The 21,580-nt window shown below is 42.4% G+C and overlaps 1 protein-coding gene across 3 annotated transcripts in view; it reads right to left on the minus strand.

Annotated features, from left to right (window-relative positions):
* LOC137322739 (SH2 domain-containing protein 1A-like) overlaps positions 1 to 18,959 on the minus strand; it is a 76,781-nt gene extending 57,822 nt beyond the window's left edge. For all 3 annotated transcript variants that reach the window (XR_010963226.1, XR_010963225.1, XM_067985745.1), the window contains exons 1-2: positions 18,608 to 18,959; positions 14,098 to 14,158 (exon numbers count right to left, since the gene is read on the minus strand). Coding sequence is in view for 1 of the 3 variants with exons in the window: in XM_067985745.1 (XP_067841846.1) it covers positions 14,098 to 14,158; positions 18,608 to 18,915 (369 nt within the window). In the remaining 2 variants the exon portion in view is untranslated. The remainder of the gene's footprint in view (positions 1 to 14,097; positions 14,159 to 18,607) is intronic.
* Between the last annotated feature and the right edge of the window lie 2,621 nt (positions 18,960 to 21,580).

Consider the following 21,580-nt stretch of genomic DNA (forward strand, 5'->3'; position numbering starts at 1 on the left):
TAAGTCAAGTAGTCTGCTCACAACTACATTACAGCAAGTTAAATTACTAAACTGAAGCAACTATCGCCACATAGATATTACCTCCAAGTGTAGTATAGTTCAGTGCACAAGCTATTACATGTATATATAGCACCAACAATTGTGAGTGCTGGGGAGAAGTGATTGAGTCTGCAAGCAGTGACTGAACGAAAGCCCCAAAAATAATTTGTTCTAGTTTGAAATACAGCCTGACTTCTCCTCTGAATAACTTAAAAGAAGCAGAGTGGCAAAGTATACATCATCTCTGTCTCTCCACATTTTAGAAACCTTTTCAGAGCAAAGTGCTGGAGATGTTGTCGTGAGTTGTGGGAATACGAATTCCCTGAAGGCATAGAATATGCTTATTGGGCTATCTCTTGCAATCCGAGAGGAGTAGTTACGTGAAGCTTAAGCTATTGACTTTTATAGCAACAACTGAGATGAACAGTTGCGATTTGGAAGGGATCGCAATCCTAAACAGTTCAGCATTGGGTGAATGCATTGAAGTCTATAAAATTGGAGGGAATTTCTTTCAAATGAAAAAGATTTATTTGAAGTATTTAATTTGGCTTGAGATCCAATTGAGCAACACAATCAAAGGAGTTTAACATGACGTCATTTTGAACACTTAGGCCTTGAAATTAAGCTGTGTGGATACCAATGTAATAACACTTAAAACGTTCATTGTTTTGTTCCTTTCCCTTCACCATTTAACAGTATCCTTAACCTGTCATTTAAAGGACTTTCAGCTTTAATAGGATTGGTTTCTGCTTAATAGAAGGTGTTCTAAGCTGAAGAAGAGTTAGGTCTGCACAGATATTGAAACAATATGTATTATTGAATTATATCTTTAATCTATAAAATGCAATGATATCACTGAAACACTTGTAAATTTATTGTTCAAAAAAAATCAAGAGAAATGCAAAACCGAACAAGAAATAATGGTCCAGAAATTTCTTTTAAAATAACGGTGAGCCCAACAGCATTCACCGTTATTAAGGGTGAAATTGAAGAGCAAGTTCCAGTGACCGCACATGCCCAGTTAAACGCGGAAATTCCTGGCTCGCTGGCGACGTGACAACTTCACCTTAAAGGGATATCACTGGCTGCAATCAATGGAATCCACCTCTCTTTCTCCTCCTTTAAGACGCTTCTTAAAACCTACCTCTTTGACCAAGCTTTTGGTCACCTTTCCTAATATCTCCTTATGTGCCTCGGTGTCAACTTTTGTCTGATAACGCTCCTGTGAAACACCTTGGGACATTTTGCTACGTTACAGGCACTATATAAATGCAAGTTGTTATTGTTGTTGTACGATCTGGACCATCTGAAAGACCAGTCTAATAAGGAGGTACTCATATTTTCAGCAGACAAGTGGACATTATATATGCAGGAGGATAAAAATCAGAAAATCAGGGAAAAATACACAAGCAATAATATGGAGGGAGGAAGGCACAGGTGCAGTTGGGCATTGGTTGCACCTTTGTTTTGTTTTGTTTTTTCTCTGCCTTATGCAGCTTGGCTTTCTTTGGGCTAAGCTTGGGTCTGTCCAATTTTCCTCTCCTCTGCTAGGCAATGCTATGCTGTGGTGGCCATATTAAAGTAAGCAGTACAGACCTTCATTTATATTTTATCATTTATATTTTTAAGATATTTTAGTTTTTTCTCTCTTCCCCCTTCCACTGTCTTTGAATGCGTCATGTATCTTCCCTAACTGAGGGAATGGGAAGTTGATCTGCTCTCAGGACTCTGTCTACGCAGCTCTATCATTGAATACCCTGTACCACAGAGCATCTATGTTTTATAATACAATTAAACAATTGGTTGAAACCCATCATACAGTTTTTTTTAAATGTAAAGCAAAAAGGTAAAATTTAGAAATATTGCGCATTTTTGATGTTGTTTTGCCTAAATTTAGAGTGAATGCAAAACAGAAAGCTCAATTCTCTTTAAATATGAATATTGTGCTATAGGACTGGAGAACAGCTGTTGCAACACCCTTATTCAAGAAGGCAGAGAAGGATAAATTGGGTAACTATACACCAGTTAGTCTAATGTCAGTTATGAGCAAACTCCTAGAATCCATACTTCAAATTAAATTAGAAATTATTTTCAAATCCATGGGTTTATCAAGTATTTGTTAAAGTCAAGTGGTATTTCACAACACCACAAACCTATTTCACCGTTCAATCAGATCATTGCTGATCTTTACCTCACCTCCATTTACCCACCTTTGATCCATATCCCTTGATACTCTTACCTAACAAAAATCTATAATCTCAGTCTTGAACATTTCAATTGACTCCGTATTCACAGCCTTTTGGGGGAGAGAGTTCCAGACTTCTACTACCATTTCTGTGAAAAAGTGCTTTCTGATTTCACCCCTGAATGGCCTAGCTGTATTTTCAGGATTGCGTTCCCTTGTTCTGGACTCCCCCAGCAGAGGAATTAGTTTCTCTGTATCTACCCTATCAAATCCCTTTATCATTATAAACCTCAATTAGATCACACCTCATAAGCCCCGTTATTTCTGGTGACATTGTTTGAAGTTACCAATTATTGTACTGTGGATAGATTGAGGGGCTGTGGTAAATGTAGCGTGTATGGATTTTCAGAAGGTGTACGATAAGGTGTCTCTTGACAGGCTTCTTAGAAGGTATAAGAGGAAATGTAGTGACAGTGATAGAAAGTTCGTTGATAAATAGGAAACAAAAAGGTAGGGTAAATAAGTATTGCTCAGACTGGAGAAGGGTGGATGTGGTACACTCCAGGGTCAGCACTGGGTCCACTTTTGTTCTCAGTATATATAGATGATTGAGACTTGGGTATAAAGAACATAATCCCAAATTTGCCGATGACACAAAAGTAGCAGATTTTGCAGTGAGCAGGACTGTAAAAGAGTTTAGGAAGACATAGATAGGTTAGCAGAATGGGCAGGCAGGTAGCAGATGCAATTTAATGCAGGTAAGATTGATCTAATACATTTTGGGAGAAAAAACAAGGAATAGGAATATATACTTAACGGAAAGGTACGGAAAGGTGTGGATGAAGGGAGAGACCTAGGGGTTTAAATTACAGAATTACCTGAGAGTGTCAAGGCAGATAGGTTAAGCCATAAAAAGGCCAATAGAATTTTGAGATTCATAAATAAGGGCATAGAGTACAAGAGAAAAGAAATAATCAATAATCTATACAAAATATTGGTTAGGCCAAGTTTCACGACTGGGTGCAGATTTGGACACTCCATTATGAAAAGGACATTAAACCCACAGGAAGATTCCAGCACAGATTCACCAAAATGATGCCAGGAATGGAAAAATATAGTTATGAAGAGAGATGTGAGATACTGGGACTATTTCCACAAGAACAAAGAAGGTTAAGAAGAGATTTAGTAGAGGTTTTTAAAATTATAAAGAGTTTTGATAAAGTGAATAGGGAAAGATTACTTCCTCTAGTTAGGGAGTCTGTGACAAGGGGTTATCATGTTAAAGTTGTCATGGAGAGAATGATAGGAGAAAGGTTAAAAGAAAATCCTTTACACTAATTGTTGTTGGATTATGGAATACTTTGCTATAGGGTGTAGTTGAGGCAGAGACCATTTCTTCATTTAAGGGAAATTGTTAAATGTTTGAAGCATATATTTGAAACATTATTATGGGGAGAGAGCAAGGCAGTAGGATTAGTTTGGGTTGTTCTAGCAAAAGGCCAGCACAGACATTTTGAGCCGAATGGTCCCCTTCTGTGCTTCTATGGTTCCATGGTTCAAAATACGATGGGCGTTGCCCTTAAGGCTAAAGTTATACTGTGCTACTGGTCCAAAATCACTAACTGCAGAATTCAAAGTTTAGGCTGTCAAGTTCTATTGCCTGTGTTCAGATCACACACTGCGTGCTAGATGAGAGCTCTGCTCATTTGTGCTTAAATGCATAATGCAAAGTTAAACTCTCTGTCAATAAATGCTGAATGTTTAGAGAGCACAGGCAGGAGCAGCTATTTCCTTAAAACATTAAAGGAAGACTCTGCTGTAGCTTTATGAAGTGCAGAGAAGCCTTTATAGGCCACCTGACTACCAGCCTGACACTGTTCTGGAGCTATACTCCACAAATTACTAAGCCCAAGTGATGCACAAGCTCCCTGAGAGGTTTCTCACACCACTATATTCCAGACACAGATTGGGACCCAACTGTAGTTATACTGCCTCTTGCACCTTGATGCACAGCAGAAGCCACTGTGCATTGACATGAAAGTGGCCGTATAACTACCCTATGAATTAAGTTAAATTCTTTAATATTATAATGACCCTCTCAATTCAAATGCACATAATCTAGTCTAATAGGGGGATAGAAAGCAGTCCCAAAGGATGTGTTGCCTACCTGGTGCCAGGGTAAGAGATATCTCAATGCGGCTGGAAAGGAATTTGGAAAGAGAGGGGAAGATCCAGTTGTCATGGTTCATGTTGGGACCAATGACATAGGGAAGAAAATGGAGGAGGTCCTGCTGAGGGAGTCCCAGGAGTTAGGAGCTAAATTAAAAAGCAGGACCTCAAGGGTGGTAAACTCAGGATTATTACCCAAATCACGTGCTAATTGGCATAGGGACAAACAGATCAGGAAGGTGAACATGTAGCTAAAGGAGTGGTGTGGGAAGGAGGAGTTCCATTTCATGGGACACTGGCACCAGTACAGGGACAGGAGCGAGATGTATCGTTGGGACGGGCTGCGCCTGAACCGGGCTGGAAAGGTCCTAGCGGAGAGGGTGGTAAAAAGACTTTAAACTAATAAATGGGGAGGAGGGCTCAGTCAGAAGCAACAATACAAATGATAGTTCAAAGATTTAAAAAAAGGATTAAGAGCAGAGATCAGGGGGGTAATTTTAACTCCCAAAAATGGATGTATTGGGGGGAAGAGGGCAGTAAAAATACTTAGTTTTTGGAGCAGGACCACATCCCAGCTCCAACATGACCACTTCCAGGTTTAACTCAGACGCATTTGGATGCACACACGCAACAGAAACCCAGAAGTCCCTGCCAACGGGTGGATTGTTAATGGGGCAATTTACCTCGTTGAAATAGTTACAGTAGGTTTCTTTTATTGAATGTTACTCACCTTTACATTTAAAGTCTCCAGGACGGCTTTCCCGCGTCGCTTGAATCACGCCAGGTGAAAGTAGGTGAGATGGCGGATCCGTGAGGTGAGTGCTCTTATAGCACTACTTACGGGCCAGGAGAAGCAGGAGTGCTCCCTTCTGGCCCATCAAGCTTACCTGCCGCGATCGGCCAACCTCCGCCTCCCCGATGGGAGACACCCCGCCCAATGTCCGACCCCTCCCCCACCTCCAATTCTACCTGACCTCCAATGTTCTGCATGGCTCCGATTCCTCCCGGCCTCCGACCTTCTGCGTGGCTCTGATTCCTCCCGACCTCCGAACTTCTGCGTGGCTCTGATTCCTCCCGACCTCCGACCTTCTGCGTGGCTCCGATTCCTCCCGACCTCTGAACTTCTGCATGGCTCTGATCTTCTGCCGACCTGATCGCCTCCTGGCCCGCAATCTTCTCCACGGCCCCCCAACCCCCATATCCTCCATGGCCCAAAATCTCGCCCTCCCTCCCTCCTCTCCGATTCCAGGCTGCGTTCCCTCCAGACAGGCAGCCAGCCTGTCAATGTGGCTGGCTGTCGCATGGGAAACCTGGAAGCAAAATTAATTGCCTTCAATTGAGTTGTGATCGCAGATTCCGATGCACTCAATACGCTTCCGGGTTTCCCACACAAACATCTACCCACCCGCTCAATTCCCGGCGCCATGCTAAAATCATGCTCCAGGTCACAAAGAGAGATACAGATACTCCAGGTGAAGGGAATACTAAAATAACTAAAGTAGTTACAGCAGGAGTGACAAGTAAGAAATGTGTTAACTTAAATGGTGTGAGAAAGACAGCATCAGGGCAGGAGGACAGGTTACAGTCTCTGGCCCAGATAAGAGTTCTATATACTAATACACGTAGTATAAGAAATAAATTGAGTGAATTAGAGGCTCAAATACAGCATAAAGGGTATGACATGGTGGCCATTACTGAGACATGGCTGTAAGCTGGTCATGATTGGGAGTTAAATAGTCCAGGTTATATTTATCTAACAGGGATCATAATATGATCGAATTCAATGTTAGGTTTGAAAAGGAGAAACTTATCACAGTTACTAAGGTTCTAGATTTTAGTAAGGCTAACTTTAATGAGATGAGACAGAGACAGAGATAGACGACAACAAACTGGTCAAAACTGTTCTCGGGTAAAACTACTGATGAACAATGGAAGGTGTTCAAAAAAGTATTTAGCTTAGGGAAACTAATAATGAATCAAGGACTGGAAATCACTGCAGTTAATGTAGGCAAGAAAACATTATTAGAAAAAATAAAGGTAGTAAAGACTGACAAATCCCTAGGACCTGATGGTTTCCACCCCAGGGTTTTAAAGGAATTAGGTGAGGAAATTGCAGATGCTTTAGCCATAATCTTCCAAAGCTCTCGTGATTCAGGAATTGGAAAATTGCAAATGTAACTCCATTATTTAAGAAAGGTGAGAGAGAGAAACCAGGAAAGTATAGACTGTTAGTTTAACATCTGTTGTGGGGAAGTTATTGGAATATATAATTAAGGAACGGGTGACTGAGCACTTCGAGAAATTTGAGCTGATTAGAGAGAGCCAACATGGATTTGTAAAGGGTAGGTCATGTCTAATGAACCTAATTGAATTTTTTGAGGAAGTAACTAAGGTCGTAGACAGAGGACTGTCCATGGATGTAGTTTATATGGACTTCCAGAAGGCATTCGATAAGGTTCCACATAAGAGGGTGCTAGCTAAAATTAAAGCTCATGAAATTGAAGGCAAATTATTGACCTGGTTAGGAGATTGATAGGTGGTAGAAGACAGAGAGTAGGGGTAATAGGTATGTACTCAAATTGGAAGGAAGTGACTAGTGGTGTCACACAAGGGTCTGTGCTAGGGCCTCAACTATTCACTATATTTATTAATGACTTAGATAACACAATAGAAAGCCATATATCCAAGTTTGCTGTGACACAAAGATTGATGGCATAGTAAGTAGTGTAAACGGGAGCATAAAATTACAAAGAGAATGGGCCAAACTTTGGCAGATGGATTTCAACGAAGGTAAGTCTGAGGTCATCTATTTTGGACCAAAAAAGAATAGATCCGAGTATTTTTTAATGGTGAATAGCTAGGAACAGTGGAGGTCCAAAGAGATTTAGGGGTCCATGTACACAGCTTATTAAAATGTGTGTCAGGTACAAAAAAAATCAAAAAGGCTAATGGAATGTTAGTCTTTATAACTAGAGGGCTGGAATATTAAGGGGAGGAGGTTTTGCTACAGCTATACAAAGCCCTGATTAGACCACATCTGGATTACTGTGTACAGCTCTGGGCACCGCATCTTAGAAAGGATATATTGGCCTTGGAAAGAGTGCAGCGCAGATTCACCAGAATATTACCAGGACTCCAAGGTTTAGATTATGAGGAGGGATTACATAAACTAGGCTTGTATTCCCAAAATATTGAAGGTTAAGGGGTGATTTGATTGAGGTTTTTAGAATTTTGAAAGGAATTTATAGGGTAGATAGAGAGAAACTCTTTCCACTGGTGGGGAGTCTAGGACAAGGGGACATAATCTTAAAATTAGAGCCAAGCCATTGAGGAGAGAAATTAGGAAACACTTCTTCATGTAAAAGGTGGTAGAAGTGTGGAACTCTCTCCCACAAAAAGCAGTAGATGCTAGTTCAATTAATAATTTCACATCTGAGATCGATAAGTTTTTTGCTAGCAAGGGTATTAAGGTATATAGACCCAAGTCGAGTGGATGGAGTTAGAATACAGATCAGCCATGATCTCACTGAATGGCAGAACAGGCTTGAGGGCCGAATGGCCTAATAGTTGCTGATAGTTGCTATATTTCACTTAAATATATATCAACTGATGTGTTTTATCCTATTGTTTATCATTTCCACCTTTAATATCTATATCTATTGGACATTATGGGATATTTAATGATGGTCCTACAGAATCAAATGCTTTTTGCAAAACAGTTGTGAGTTCTATTGAAGGGGTCAGTCAAGATGTTAATTATACAGTTCACAACGTGTGGTTAGGACGGTGTTGGAATGAATTTCAAAATCGGTGGTTCGAGCTTAAGCATGTCACCAATCCATGAGTAAACACAATACTTCTGCATTGGTCGCTGGGCTTCTCAAAACCGCAGCGAGTGCGAAATGACACGTCTTCACTTTGTAGTTTCTGTAAATTTGCTCATCCAAGCAGACGTCAAACAGGTCCTCAAACACCAAGATCTGAAATCTCGACTGTACAATGGACTGTTCTGAGGAGAAAAAAACTTTTTACCCAACGTAACTCAGTGCACTTTACAATACATTAGGCTCCCTATTTTTAATAAATAGAGTTGAGCTGCAATGAAACTCCGTGCCTTAAAAAAGTTGAATTTGATTCAGTGCCTGTCATTGATTTATATTTTTAAAATCACTCGCGATCAGCAGGAGGGTGGACAGGTCATGGTTTAGTATCTTGTGCTTAACTGGATTGTAATGTGTGTGAACCAATAATGTGTTGACTACCGTCAACCTCATCATATGATGCTCCAAATCCCAACAGTTGGCTTTCTTGTACCTGTGAACGATGGCATCTACACACGGGACATCTTAGCTATGTTGCTTTCGCACCCAGTCCGTTTCTTGGGAGTGCTACCAATCCGTTATTAAATTGTTGGCCCCTGTGCTTCAAAGCCCATTCAGGGAATATTTTAACTGTTCGCCTATGAGTCCCATCGCATCCATTTAAAAGCAATGGAAGCAGATACTTCAGATGAATAGCAAAATTTTGAAGATAGAGTTGCCACTTTCTGCTAATCGCAAACCCCAACAGGGAACAGGGTGCGGATGAGGCAAGGGTGGGATCATAACCACCTGAATTGTGATATTTTATTTGCTTCTGATGAAATACATAGGACACCTTAATAACCAATGCCTCCACACCATAATGGACCGCATCGGTCTCGCGGCGGACACAGAGGAATTCATCAGGAGAATGAGGCTCCAGGAATTTTACCACAAACCCCAAGATTTCAACAGTGAACCCAATGAGACAATCAATGATCCAGAACAGCAGACAGAGGGATCCACGGTACATCAACCGAAGAGGAAAGAGTCAAACTGGACTCCTCCGGAGGGTCGCTACCCTCAGCTTGACATGTATGCCCAAGCTGTCAGGAAATGCGTCAATGCCAGATTCATCAGGCGCACTCAGAAGACAGTCCAGAATGTCACCCGAGCACAACGCAACGCCATCAACGCTCTCAAGACCAACCGAAACATCGTCATCAAACCAGCGGACAAAGGAGGAGCCATTGTCATACAGAACAGAACGGACTATTGCAAAGAAGCATACCGACAACTGGACAACCAGGAACACTACAGACGGTTACCCGCAGATCCGACCAAAGAACACACTCACCAGCTCAACAAACTGATCAAGACCTTCGATCCAGACCTTCAAAGCATCCTACGCACTCTCATCCCACGTACTCCCCGCGTGGGAGACTTCTACTGCCTCCCAAAGATACACAAAGCCAACACACCCGGACGTCCTATCGTATCAGGCAACGGAACCCTGTGTGAGAACCTCTCTGGATACGTCGAGGGCATCCTGAAACCCATCGTACAGGGAACCCCCAGCTTCTGTCGCGACACTACAGACTTCCTACAAAAACTCAGTACCCACGGACCAGTTGAACCAGGAACACTTCTCACCACGATGGACGTCTCGGCACTATACACCAGTATCCCCCACGATGACGGCATCGCTGCAACAGCCTCAGTACTCAACACCAACAACAGCCAATCTCCAGACGCCATCCTACAACTCATCCGCTTCATCCTGGATCACAATGTCTTCACCTTCAATAACCAGTTCTTTACCCAAACACACGGAACAGCCATGGGGACCAAATTCGCACCCCAATACGCCAACATTTTCATGCACAAGTTCGAGCACGACTTCTTCACTGCACAGGACCTCCAACCAACACTATACACCAGATACATCGACGACATTTTCTTCCTATGGAACCACGGCGAAGAATCACTGAAGAGACTACACGATAACATCAACAAGTTCCATCCCACCATCAAACTCACCATGGACTACTCCTCAGAATCGGTTTCTTTCTTGGACACACAAATCTCCATCAAAGACGGGCACCTCAGCACCTCACTCTACCGCAAGCCCACGGACAACCTCACGATGCTCCACTTTTCCAGCTTCCACCCCAACCACGTCAAAGAGGCCATCCCCTATGGACAGGCCCTACGAATACACAGGATCTGCTCAGACGAGGAGGAACGCGATGGACACCTACAGACGCTGAAAGACGCCCTCGTAAGAACGGGATATGACGCTCGACTTGTCGATCGACAGTTCCGACGGGCCACAGCGAAGAATCGCATAGACCTCCTCAGAAGACAAACACGGGACGCAACCAACAGAGTACCCTTCGTCGTCCAGTACTTCCCTGGAGCGGAGAAACTACACCATGTTCTCCGCAGCCTTCAACATGTCATCGATGACGACGAACGCCTCGCTAAGGCCATCCCCACGCCTCCACTACTCGCCTTTAAACAGCCACCCAACCTCAAACAGACCATCGTTCGCAGCAAGTTACCCAGTTTTCAGGAGAACAGCATCCACGACACCACACAACCCTGCCACGGCAACCTCTGCAAGACTTGCCAGATCATCGACACGGATACCACCATCACACGAGAGGACACCACCCACCAGGTACATGGTTCATACTCCTGTGACTCGGCCAACGTTGTTTACCTCATACGTTGCAGGAAAGGATGCCCCGGAGCATGGTACATTGGCGAGACCATGCAGACGCTGCGACAACGGATGAACGGACACCGCGCAACAATCGCCAAACAGGAGAGTTCCCTCCCAGTCGGGGAACACTTTAGCAGTCAAGGACATTCAGCCACCGATCTTCGGTTAAGCGTTCTCCAAGGCGGCCTTCGAGACACACGACAACGCAAAATCGTCGAGCAGAAGTTGATAGCCAAGTTCCGCACCCATGAGGACGGCCTCAACCGGGATCTTGGATTCATGTCACGCTACACGTAACCCCACCAGCAAAAAGGGGGAAAAAATTTATATGTTTTTTAAAATTCTCTCTCTCTCTCTGCCATTTTGAGTTTCTTTCTGCCTGCCTGTGTAATAGACACAATGTATATCGAGTGTACTGGGACGTGCTGTTCTCCGTGACTGGCCTGTTTGAATAACAACGACACCTTTTGATTGGTGTGATGCTGTCCCAACATAGTATAAGATATGCGATTTGAGAACCTTTTCATTCATTCATCTGACGAAGGAGATAATCTCCGAAAGCTTGTGATTTTAAAATAAATTTGTTGGACTATAACCTGGTGTTGTAAGATTCCTTACATTTGTCCACCCCAGTCCATCACCGGCATCTCCACCTCATCCACACCATAAGAGAGAGAAATTGAAAGTATTTTATCAATAAGACTTCTGGCGTTGGTGCTTTACATCTTACTTATTTCCAGACGGAAGACTCAAAAACAGACTATTCGGTGCAGGCGAGGCAAGGGTGGGATCACAACCACCTGAATTGTGATATTTTATTTGCTTCTGATGAAATACATAGGACACCTACTTGAATAGCTCCAAGAAAAGTGTAAGCTCATGAGTCATACATCGTGGTTTTCAGATGCCCAAGCACAAATGCAAAAAGCATCTGAAAAAGACAAAGCAGCCTGCTTGATTGGCACCCCATCCACCACCTTAAACATTCACTCCCTTCACCACCGGCGCACTGTGGTTGCAGTGTGTACCATCCACAGGATGCACTGCAACAACTTCTTCAACACTACCTCCCAAACCTGCGACCTCTACCACCTAGAAGGACAAGGGCAGCAGGCACATGGGAACAACACCACCTGCACGTTCCCCTCCAAGTCACACACCATCCTGACTTGGAAATATATCGCCATTCCTTCATCGTCGCTGGGTCAAAATCCTGGAACTCCCTTCCTAACAGCACTGTGGGAGAATCTTCACCACACGGACTGCAGCAGTTCAAGGTGGCGGCTCACCATCACCTTCTCAAGGGCAATTAGGGATGGGCAATAAATGCTGGCCTTGCCAGTGATGTCCACATCCCAGGAATGAATTTTTAAAAATTCCTGGAGATTGGCAGTTGTTTGTAAATCCTGTCCTTGAGGAGAGGCCAAGTTATCCAGGTCAGAAAAATAAACAGGAAATAACTGCATTTTTAATAATGTTTTTCAATTTTTGCCATCAGAAGTGTGAGACACGCACTAAATGCAAGATTTTTATATATACTAGCTGATCACATGTGGCGTTGCTCTGGGGCAATCTGAAGTTCCGTTCTAATATTTAGCTGCTAAGAAAGCAAGGTGTTTAAGGCCACTGTTCGTTTGTGCCTTGTGCGGAAGTGACCTAAATGGACAAGTTCAGTTACTTGGGTATTCATGGGGTCAATTAGAAAGCGACTGTTGTTGCCTGTAAATTTCTATTTCCAGATCAGAAGAAGCCTGCATGAAATGGCTGTCTTTCTCTTTTTAAAACATGTTTTGCATCTGTAGCAAGCATGTCACTTTGGAGTTAACTGCTAGATGCAAATCTTTTCCATTATTAGATGTGATGCAGACTTATGTGCACTGATTTCAAATGTTATTACAAGAGGACTCAAAAGGACTGGAGTTTATATTAGTTCTGGTGTTTATACATGGGGTTCCAAACGTTATCTTTCTGATCAACAGATTAACTGGCCACTTATCTTATTGGTGTATGTGGGAGCTTGCTGTGCCACATTGGCTCCTTGGCCTATATAACAATGACTACAGTTCAAAAGTACTTCCTTAGCTGTAAAGCGCTTTGCAACGTCCAGGGGATGTGAAAGGCTCTATATAAATGCAAGTGCTTCCTTTACCCTTTTAACAATCAACTATCAGCCGACCTCAGAGTCCAGTATAAACATCCTGTATCAGAGCTGAGATGCTGCCAAGTTTACTTGCGGCCAGGCTTGTTTTATCTTTAAACTAAAATAAAAATCCCCCGTGAGTGTAGTCAGGTGTCAGTGCTCAAAACAACGCCCAAGAAATAAGTATACGCAGCTATTGTGGAAACAGGAAAAGCTTCCCACACCCATCAATATCGACCTCCGGGGTATGCATTCTGACAGAAGTCTCTATAAGTTGGTAAAATAGCAGTATTTTGTACCCCATGATTAGGCAAAAAAGGGGTATACAGTCAAACTGGTGTTAGATACGCAGTCTTCGAGTGTTGATAAATAAGTGTTTGTATTTGCATATAGGCAATGGCGCTGTACAAGATTTTGCAACAATTGCAGATTTGATGAAGTATAGCACTACGACAAGCCCACAACACAAGCGATAACTGAACATAAGGACTGCGTGCTTCGTGTCTTTGTTTATTTAATTGTAAAACTGCATCAAATAGAGTATCATATTAATAGCATCTTTAAACTCTGACCAGTTTCTACTGTGAGTCAAAGGTTAGGGTCAATCAATCCCTCTCGTAACATCAATATTTTAATAGTTTACATTTCTCTAGGTTTTCCACCAGCAAGTTTCCCCCCCCCCCCTTAAACTTTTTTTCCCCTTTAAAGATAATTTGGTAAAGTTATGTTCGTCTTTTGAAATTTGAAGTGTTGTTACTTCTTGTCGCTATAATGCGCCTGAATAATTAAGTTAGTTGATGTTTTCAGAGGTTTAGAGTTTAAGTCGTTTTATAAGTAATTCTCTTCTGACATTCCTTATCCACTTCAGGAGCTCTCATGCTTCCCTATATTTCCTCTGTTACTGTGTTCTGAGATACCTGTCTTTCTGTGTAAAAGGCGTCCTATTTTACCGCAGGTCAGGCAGTAGAATTGACAAACTTTCTCGGAACTGGGATTCAGTATGTTGTGAATAGCTCAAACAAGTTGTATTCCTTACCTGAACTGACCAAGTTCCAGAAGTTTCAGAAATCCGGTAAGTATGAACAAATGTTTGATTCCTGGAAAAAAAAACACACATTTTAAGCAACCAGCTAATAATATTTTAAAACCGAAATTCCCATCCCACAAACATCAGTGCGCCTTAAAACACGTGACGCGTGGGTTCGAGTCAACTTTATTGTTTTGAGATTCCATTTCCTGTGAAATCCATACGTGCATCTTACCGTACACTAATGAAATATCCTGGGAACTTAACGGTACCAGGTGGGAAAAGAAACTAAAGTGTTTTAAATATTTGTGTAAAGTTAAACTGTATTAAACACCCTCAATCCCCCTAAGCAGTGAAGGGTGTCTTAGCAATCTGTAAAGTTACTCGCTAGCTATCAGTCTCTTTCAGCTACTGACGGATTTGTTGTGCACTTTGCAGCATTCCCATTTTTGTTGTGTGTGTTTCATTCGCTGTTTTCTTTTTACCACAGCAAGCTGATTTTGTTAATGGGCAGTCCCTCTTTTGTCTTTTCTCTGGCGCTCTACGGTTACTTAAAAATGGGGTACATTGATCTGAAGTTGAAATTGTTTTTGCATCAGTTCCTGTGTGTAACCTGCAAGAACAAGAGCTCTTAGCTGAAAAAAATATACAATTGCATGCGGTTCACGCCTTGCTCTGTTCTCCTCTTAAACCTTGCGTTGACTGCAGTCCCGCGGACGTTCAGAACAGCACTGAGAATACACCCAAAAAACACTCCCCAGAAATATCTGTAAGCACATTCAACCTAACCACATTAAAAATCGACTTCGCAGCAGCAAGCGGAATTGGTGAACAAATTGTGGAAAATGGTAAGTTGATGAGAGGCGGTAAAAGGTAAACCGCGGCTCAGTATGTAGTGGACTGCTGACACTTAAACCTTCAAATGGTGCTGTGTACAATTGTTTTTAGAAAGTTCATGTATTCAGCACTGTTCGTATTAATGCAGCAAAAAGAGTTTTAAACATCTGAATGATTCTATTTGAGATCACCAATTGAAATATTTCAAGCTGATTTATAAAGCGACAGTATAAACCTTGAACTAAAGCACAAGACAGTGGTGCAGTCCTGTTGATCACTGTCTTAGTTATTGTTTTTTTTAAATGGACAACATGCCATCCTATAATAATTTAAAATAAGAGATCTGCGATTTTGGTTAACCTCAGCCCTAGTGCTGGGGCCGACGTTGAAAGAGCGGGCGAGTTAAATGGGTAACGCGACGAATCTCTGGATCCTGGGTATATTTGCTCAGGAGATCGGTGGGTAGCCAGGGGAGTGGTATCCGCTCTGAGAACTGCTCTCTGCAATCAAGCGTAGATATTTTGAAAACAACAGACAGCGGCTAATAAAAGTGTGACTCTTGCAAATGCCCCTTACCCATGCCCCCACCTCCAGTCCTTCGCCTACCTCAACCCCTGAAATGAAGACATGAACGAATTTCATTTTTTTTGAAGGAATGCGAGGGTGCATTTTTTGCAAATTTTAGTTGTGCGTCCCTCCGTTTTACCGCTCGTGAACTATCGCTCCGACTGGTTGTGTGATTTGTATCACAACTCTCGTTTTCAGCGGAAGGAACTAAAACGTCCTCACATGTAAAACTAGTTTCAATCAAGGTGGAAAATGATCCAGCCCCTCTAACTCGCAGTCATGGGTCTAGATCAAAAGACGCCTTAAAATGCAATCTCTGCTGCCCCAAGGGTCGACGGAACATCAAAGAGTAAAATTCTCCACTAAATAATATTTTAGATAAATCTAATTTTGAGATAAAGAAAACTCTCCTACTTTTATTCTAAATTGATACTTTCCCTCTCATAAAGTTCCGCAGCACCTAGCTGTCACCAGTTAATATCCACGTATCTAAGCGTGCAGCTCTACACATGTGCAATATTGGATGAAATGTACAGTCCTGAAATGGGATTTGTTTTACATGATATTCAATTACAATTCTGATGAAGAAAATGGTGGCGGGAGTTGAGGGGGGCAGTAATTCCAGGCACTGATCAGGAGAATATATTTCCTCGTCCCTAATTGTTCTTATGTGTCCAAAATCTCATTACAGCAAGCAGTGCATCCGTGGTGAGTGCTCTAGAAGTTGCAAAAAATAGCAACATGTTTGAAACTAACTCCGCCCTCTATTGCTTCCCCCCTCCCCCACCTTTGCCCTTTACACGGCTCTCGAGCGAGTTATGAAAATAATAGTTTTTGCGGGACAAAACTGAACCGTCAGCTTTCAAAAGTCAAGCCTGCAGTATGTATAATTAAAGCGTGAAGTGGGAGATTGGTGCAAAGATCCGTTTGCTGCTTACTTCCCTTCATTAAAGCAACTTTTGGATTTCAAGGCCGCTGATACAGTAGTAAACTTTGTAAAAATACTCTTTTAAAGTTCACAAGTTAAACATATAGACCGACACTAGTTTAAAGCCCAAATCTTTTCCCCAAAATAAGATCCATTTTTACTGTGTGTGCATGGTGTAATTCACAAAATTTTAAATCAGCCAAAGACTTTCTGCTGATCCCGATGAAATTGTCCAAACAATGAGGAATGGATAAACAGATCAGGTCACATCTGAAGAATTTCATTGGGGAAAGATACATGACTGCTGTAAAAGACTTCGACAGAATTCGAGCGGAATTCCCCACAGCTTTCCTGGTATTTTTATCAACTTTTTTAAAACGTCTTAAAGCTTTTGAAGCATTATTTTTAAAATTTGCTATGAAGATGATATTTGGGATTATTTTTAGATGCCGCACTCCGACCCTATTCGTCTGTTAAACTAGGAAGCGAGTTATGAAAGTGCAGCTTTCTTATTTTCATTTTTATTAAATTCTCTCTGGACCTTCTATTCCCTGTGGCCATTGAGGGTCCCAAAGGCGAGGAGTAAAATATTGTTACTTTTAGTAACGTAATTTCCCTGCTTGCCTTCAGCGACCTCGTGGTTCATTTTCCACCTCCTCCCCCGAGACACTGTATATTGTAACATTATTATATATACCACAGAAAAGCTGGCGTATTCATGCATTGCTGAGACCACTTGACTATTCAACGGGTTCTTTTTTTTTTGCATGCAGCAAAACAACGTGATGGATGCAAGGCTAAATGTTTTGACTCGTGTACACCAAAAAGAAGACGATTTGAATATTTATTGGAGAGAGAGAGATTTTATAACCTGCTCCATCTTATACCTAATTCTACTCTAGCAAAGTGTCGAATCGATTTAAAAAACATTCGCGCTGCCCACTTGGCTTAACTATACTTCAAAATAGATTTTTTTTTAAAAAAATCATCCCTACACATCAATTTCGTTAATGTTTTCCGAAATTGGAGGAAGGTTCGATCTTGTCATTAAGGTGACATTTGTGTTTTACATAAAGGTTCCATTTTTCCCGTGATGTCAGTTATGGGTTTGTAAATTCATGTCAAATTAGAATGGAAAAGAAAATAAAAATCGGCAAATAGGGGAGAAGTGAAGAAACACATTTGGAAAAAAGTGGTTTTTTGTTAAGTGGAACAGATAACAACAAATTTGGCACCGGTCAGTGGGCACCCTCTCAGCTAAAGACTTACACAAAGTAACAGGCAAGATTAAGTGTTGGAATTATCCTAAATTTCTATCCCAAAACTAAAGTATTTGTGTAACTTCATAATAACCCAGTGACCAAAGATGATATCCACAGATTTTCCCTAACGTGGTAAGTGTAGGAAGCAATGCGCTTTACACTGGTACTTAATAAGAAAACGGATCCAGCACGGCGCCTTTCTGAATCTGTTTCTGATTCTGTTTTGAAACAAACAGAATCATAACGATTCACTAGACTTCCTCTTTAAAAGAAAAAAAACAGTTGTGTCTGAATTAAGCGGGTTGTACTTGTACTTAAAATATATATTGTCTAAAGTTAGATCATGAGAACACTGAACAAATGATATGCCGTCATCGGTAAACGATACCAAACCTATACTAAACTGACCCCTCAATACCCACAGTGTGTGCGGATCCTTGTTCGAGACGGTGCGTTTAACAGGTTAATAGCCTTGATATATACAAGGGGATTAATGACTGGGATGTGATTGGGACCGGGTGATATCGTCTGTCTCTCAGTCAATAACACTTCTGAAATTGGTACTCCCAAGTACACCTCAACGAGATGCAACCTGTCCGCCAGGTAGAATACAAATGCAGTTCATCCATCCAACGGAGAAGGACTGACCTCGGATGTCCGCTCTTCAGCCACGGGCCGGTAAAATAAATAAGCTCTCTCAAGAGGACCCTCGTTTTCCATTCGTTCCTATTTCGTTCCTCAAAACTCAATGCAAAACGCTGAGTTAGCACCGTCCCAGTTCATTTGATCCTCGTCATTTTCTTGTCTCAAAGTGGTTGACTTGATCATTTTTTTAAACAGGCAATTAATATTTACGTCTATATTTAATAAACTCACCCCCCCCTCCTCTTTATCTGCCAACTTGTCCTTCAATTTCCATACTTACAGCACACACAGGCAATAGATCCCCGGCACGGTCTCGCTGTCTCGGATCAGGTAGCTGCCGTATTTGCCTGACGATGCCAGCAGATCTTCAGTGTCTGCCTGGCTGATTCTCCCGTGATAGACGGGCGATCTCATGGTTTCTATGGAGGGGCTCTGAGCGGCAAGGGTGCTCTCTCGTCCTTGCTTCACTGCATGAGGTGGGTGGGGGGCTTTGGAGTATTTTCTGCTGTGTGTGGTGTTTGCTGACCCGCCTGACTTCCTGAGTGATAACAATACCCTGTACAGAGAAGTGTAGAGACACTTCCCCATTCTGTACGTCTGTAAGGAGGCTACCGTTCACATGTTTATCTCCTCACAATCAATGTCAAACATCCGGCTGCTCGACAATTCGACAGGAAACACATGAGTGCCGTTAATTTGCAACTTGCACTAATGCGAGTGTTTTGGTTTATACTATCTGTGCAGCGACCTAACTATTAGATCATTTAAAAACAGCTACACTTTGTGTTCGGGAGTTTGAAACAGATTTGTACTGTTGAGGGTGCACCAGTTGGGATAATGGGAATCGGCGATGAATCATAGCATCTTACAGCACAGAAGGAGACCATTCGGCCCATCGTGCCTGTACCTGCTCTTTCCCTGTAAATTCCACCCCCACCCCCCTTCCCAAGTATGCCAATTGTTATTAAAATAATCTGATCAGATTATTGTAGTGGTGCAGAAAGCCCCGACCTAACGTGAACCCCAGCGCCTGGTAATAATGTACAGCCGCCCAGTCTCTGTATCTGGCACAGCTCTTTACTGAAGTTTTAACCGATTGCTTGAGCAGTAAGAGTGAGCGTAATTGGATCTTACCGAGCCAATTTAGGCAGCAATAGAGTGCGGGGACCTCTAGTGGCACAGCCGAGGTAACAAAAAACACATCAACCAAACTGTAATTCCGGTATAAAGTCAAGTATTTGTAGCAAATAGAGTTGATGTTTTGAAACAGTTAGTCCAATTGAAGGTTCCTTTAAATCACTGGAGGCACACGCGCAATGGGCCGAATGACCTCTTGTACTGTAATTTCTGTAATTGATGGAGGCGCAAATTAGCATGGCTAATAGAGCCCTGAGCTCGAAACCCCTTTGTAAAAGTAGTTACCTTTGATATAATGATACTGAATACTAACAAGATGGGCCTAGTGGGGAACTTCCAGTCTTAAAGCACCAACCGCAACATATTACAAACAAACACTTATTAATGTGATGGCTGTTAAATTAGCACAAGAAGGTGAAGAATACAACAAACATACAAGGGTATAGAGTGCTATGAAAGGAACTCGTTTAGTCTTTGAATGAGGTAATTCTTTAATTTTAGGGCTCCTGGCCCAGGGCTTTGTGAAATGAGAACCGATATCAGGAATTCAGGCATGGAGCTCAGCTCACCCAATTCGTTCGTGGCTTGCATGATTTCCCATCTGGGAGCGCAAAATCATGAAATTTACCCCTATATGTCAGAGACTTCTGAGAGGATAAGAAAATAGATCAAATGGGACATGGAGAGCTACCAAACAAACAAGGCTGGTTGGACATTTTTAACGTGAAAAGAGCAAACTCTATGCCACAAAGTCTCAGGTTAGGATAAGAGAGACAGTCTATGAAGAGATAAGAGGTCGACATGGAAACAATTGTAAACAATTTTACAACACCAAGTTATAGTCCAGCAATTTTATTTTAAATTCACAAGCTTTCGGAGGCTTCCTCCTTCCTCAGGTAAATGTTTGCCTGAGGAAGGAGGAAGCCTCCGAAAGCTTGTGAATTTAAAATAAAATTGCTGGACTATAACTTGGTGTTGTAAAATTGTTTACAATTGTCAACCCCAGTCCATCACCGGCATCTCCACATCATGACATGGAAACAGAAAGTTTATCAAAAGCAAAATACTGCGGATGCTGGAAAACTGAAATAAAAACAGAAAATGCTGGAAAAGCTCAGCAAGTGAGGCAGCATCTGTGGAGAAGGAAACAGAGTTAACGTTTCAGGTCGAAGATCTTTCATCAGAAAGTTTTAAAGCAAGTACAGAGTCAGGGAAAGGGGGTGGGGGAAGAAAGAACAAAAGGGAAGGTCTGTGATAGGGTAGAGGACAAGAGTGATTAAATGACAAAAGGGATGATGGTGCAAGGCAAGGAGGGTGGTAATGGGACTGGTTAAGAAACAAAAGATGGGTCTGGAGGAGCTGTAAATGGCAACAGCAGAACCATTACCAGCATTTGCTGTCCGAAAAAATGGGAGCAGTGGTTATGGTCTGAAGTTATCGAAATCAATGTTGAGGCCAAAGGGTTGAAAAGTGCCTAAACGAAAGATGAGGTGCTGTTCCTCGAGCTTACGTTGAGCTTCATTGGAACAGTGTAAGAGGCCAAGGACAGAGAGGTCAGAGTGGGAGTGGAAGTGGGATAGGGAATTAAAATGGCAAGCCACCGGCAGGTCACGCTTGCGGACTGAGCGGAGGTGTTCAGCAAAGTGATCACCCAGTCTGCGTTCGGTCTCCCCAGTGTAGAGGAGACCGCATTTTGAGCAGCGAATACAGTATACTAAATTGAAAGAAGTACAAGTAAATTGCTCTTTCACCTGGAAGGAGTGTTTGAGGCCCTGAATGATGGGAAGGGAGGAGGTGAAGGGGCAGGTGTTGCATCTCCTACACTCACACGGGAAGGTGCCGTGGGGAGGAGAGAGGGTGTTGGGGGTGATGGAAGAGTGGACCAGGGTGTAGTGGAGGGAGCGGTCCCTTTGGGATGTTGAAAGGGGAGGAGAGAGGAAGATGTGTTTGGTGGTGGGATCACGTTGGAGGTGGCGGAAATGGCGGAGGATGATATGTTGAATGTGGAGACTGGTGGGGTGGAAGGTGAGGACAAGGGGGACCCTATCATGGTTCAGGGAGGGAAGGAAAGGGGTGATGGCAGAAATGCGGGAAATAGGACGGACATGGTTGAGGA

The sequence above is a fragment of the Heptranchias perlo genome, chromosome 6, assembly GCF_035084215.1.
Source record: "Heptranchias perlo isolate sHepPer1 chromosome 6, sHepPer1.hap1, whole genome shotgun sequence".
NCBI lineage: Eukaryota > Metazoa > Chordata > Chondrichthyes > Hexanchiformes > Hexanchidae > Heptranchias > Heptranchias perlo.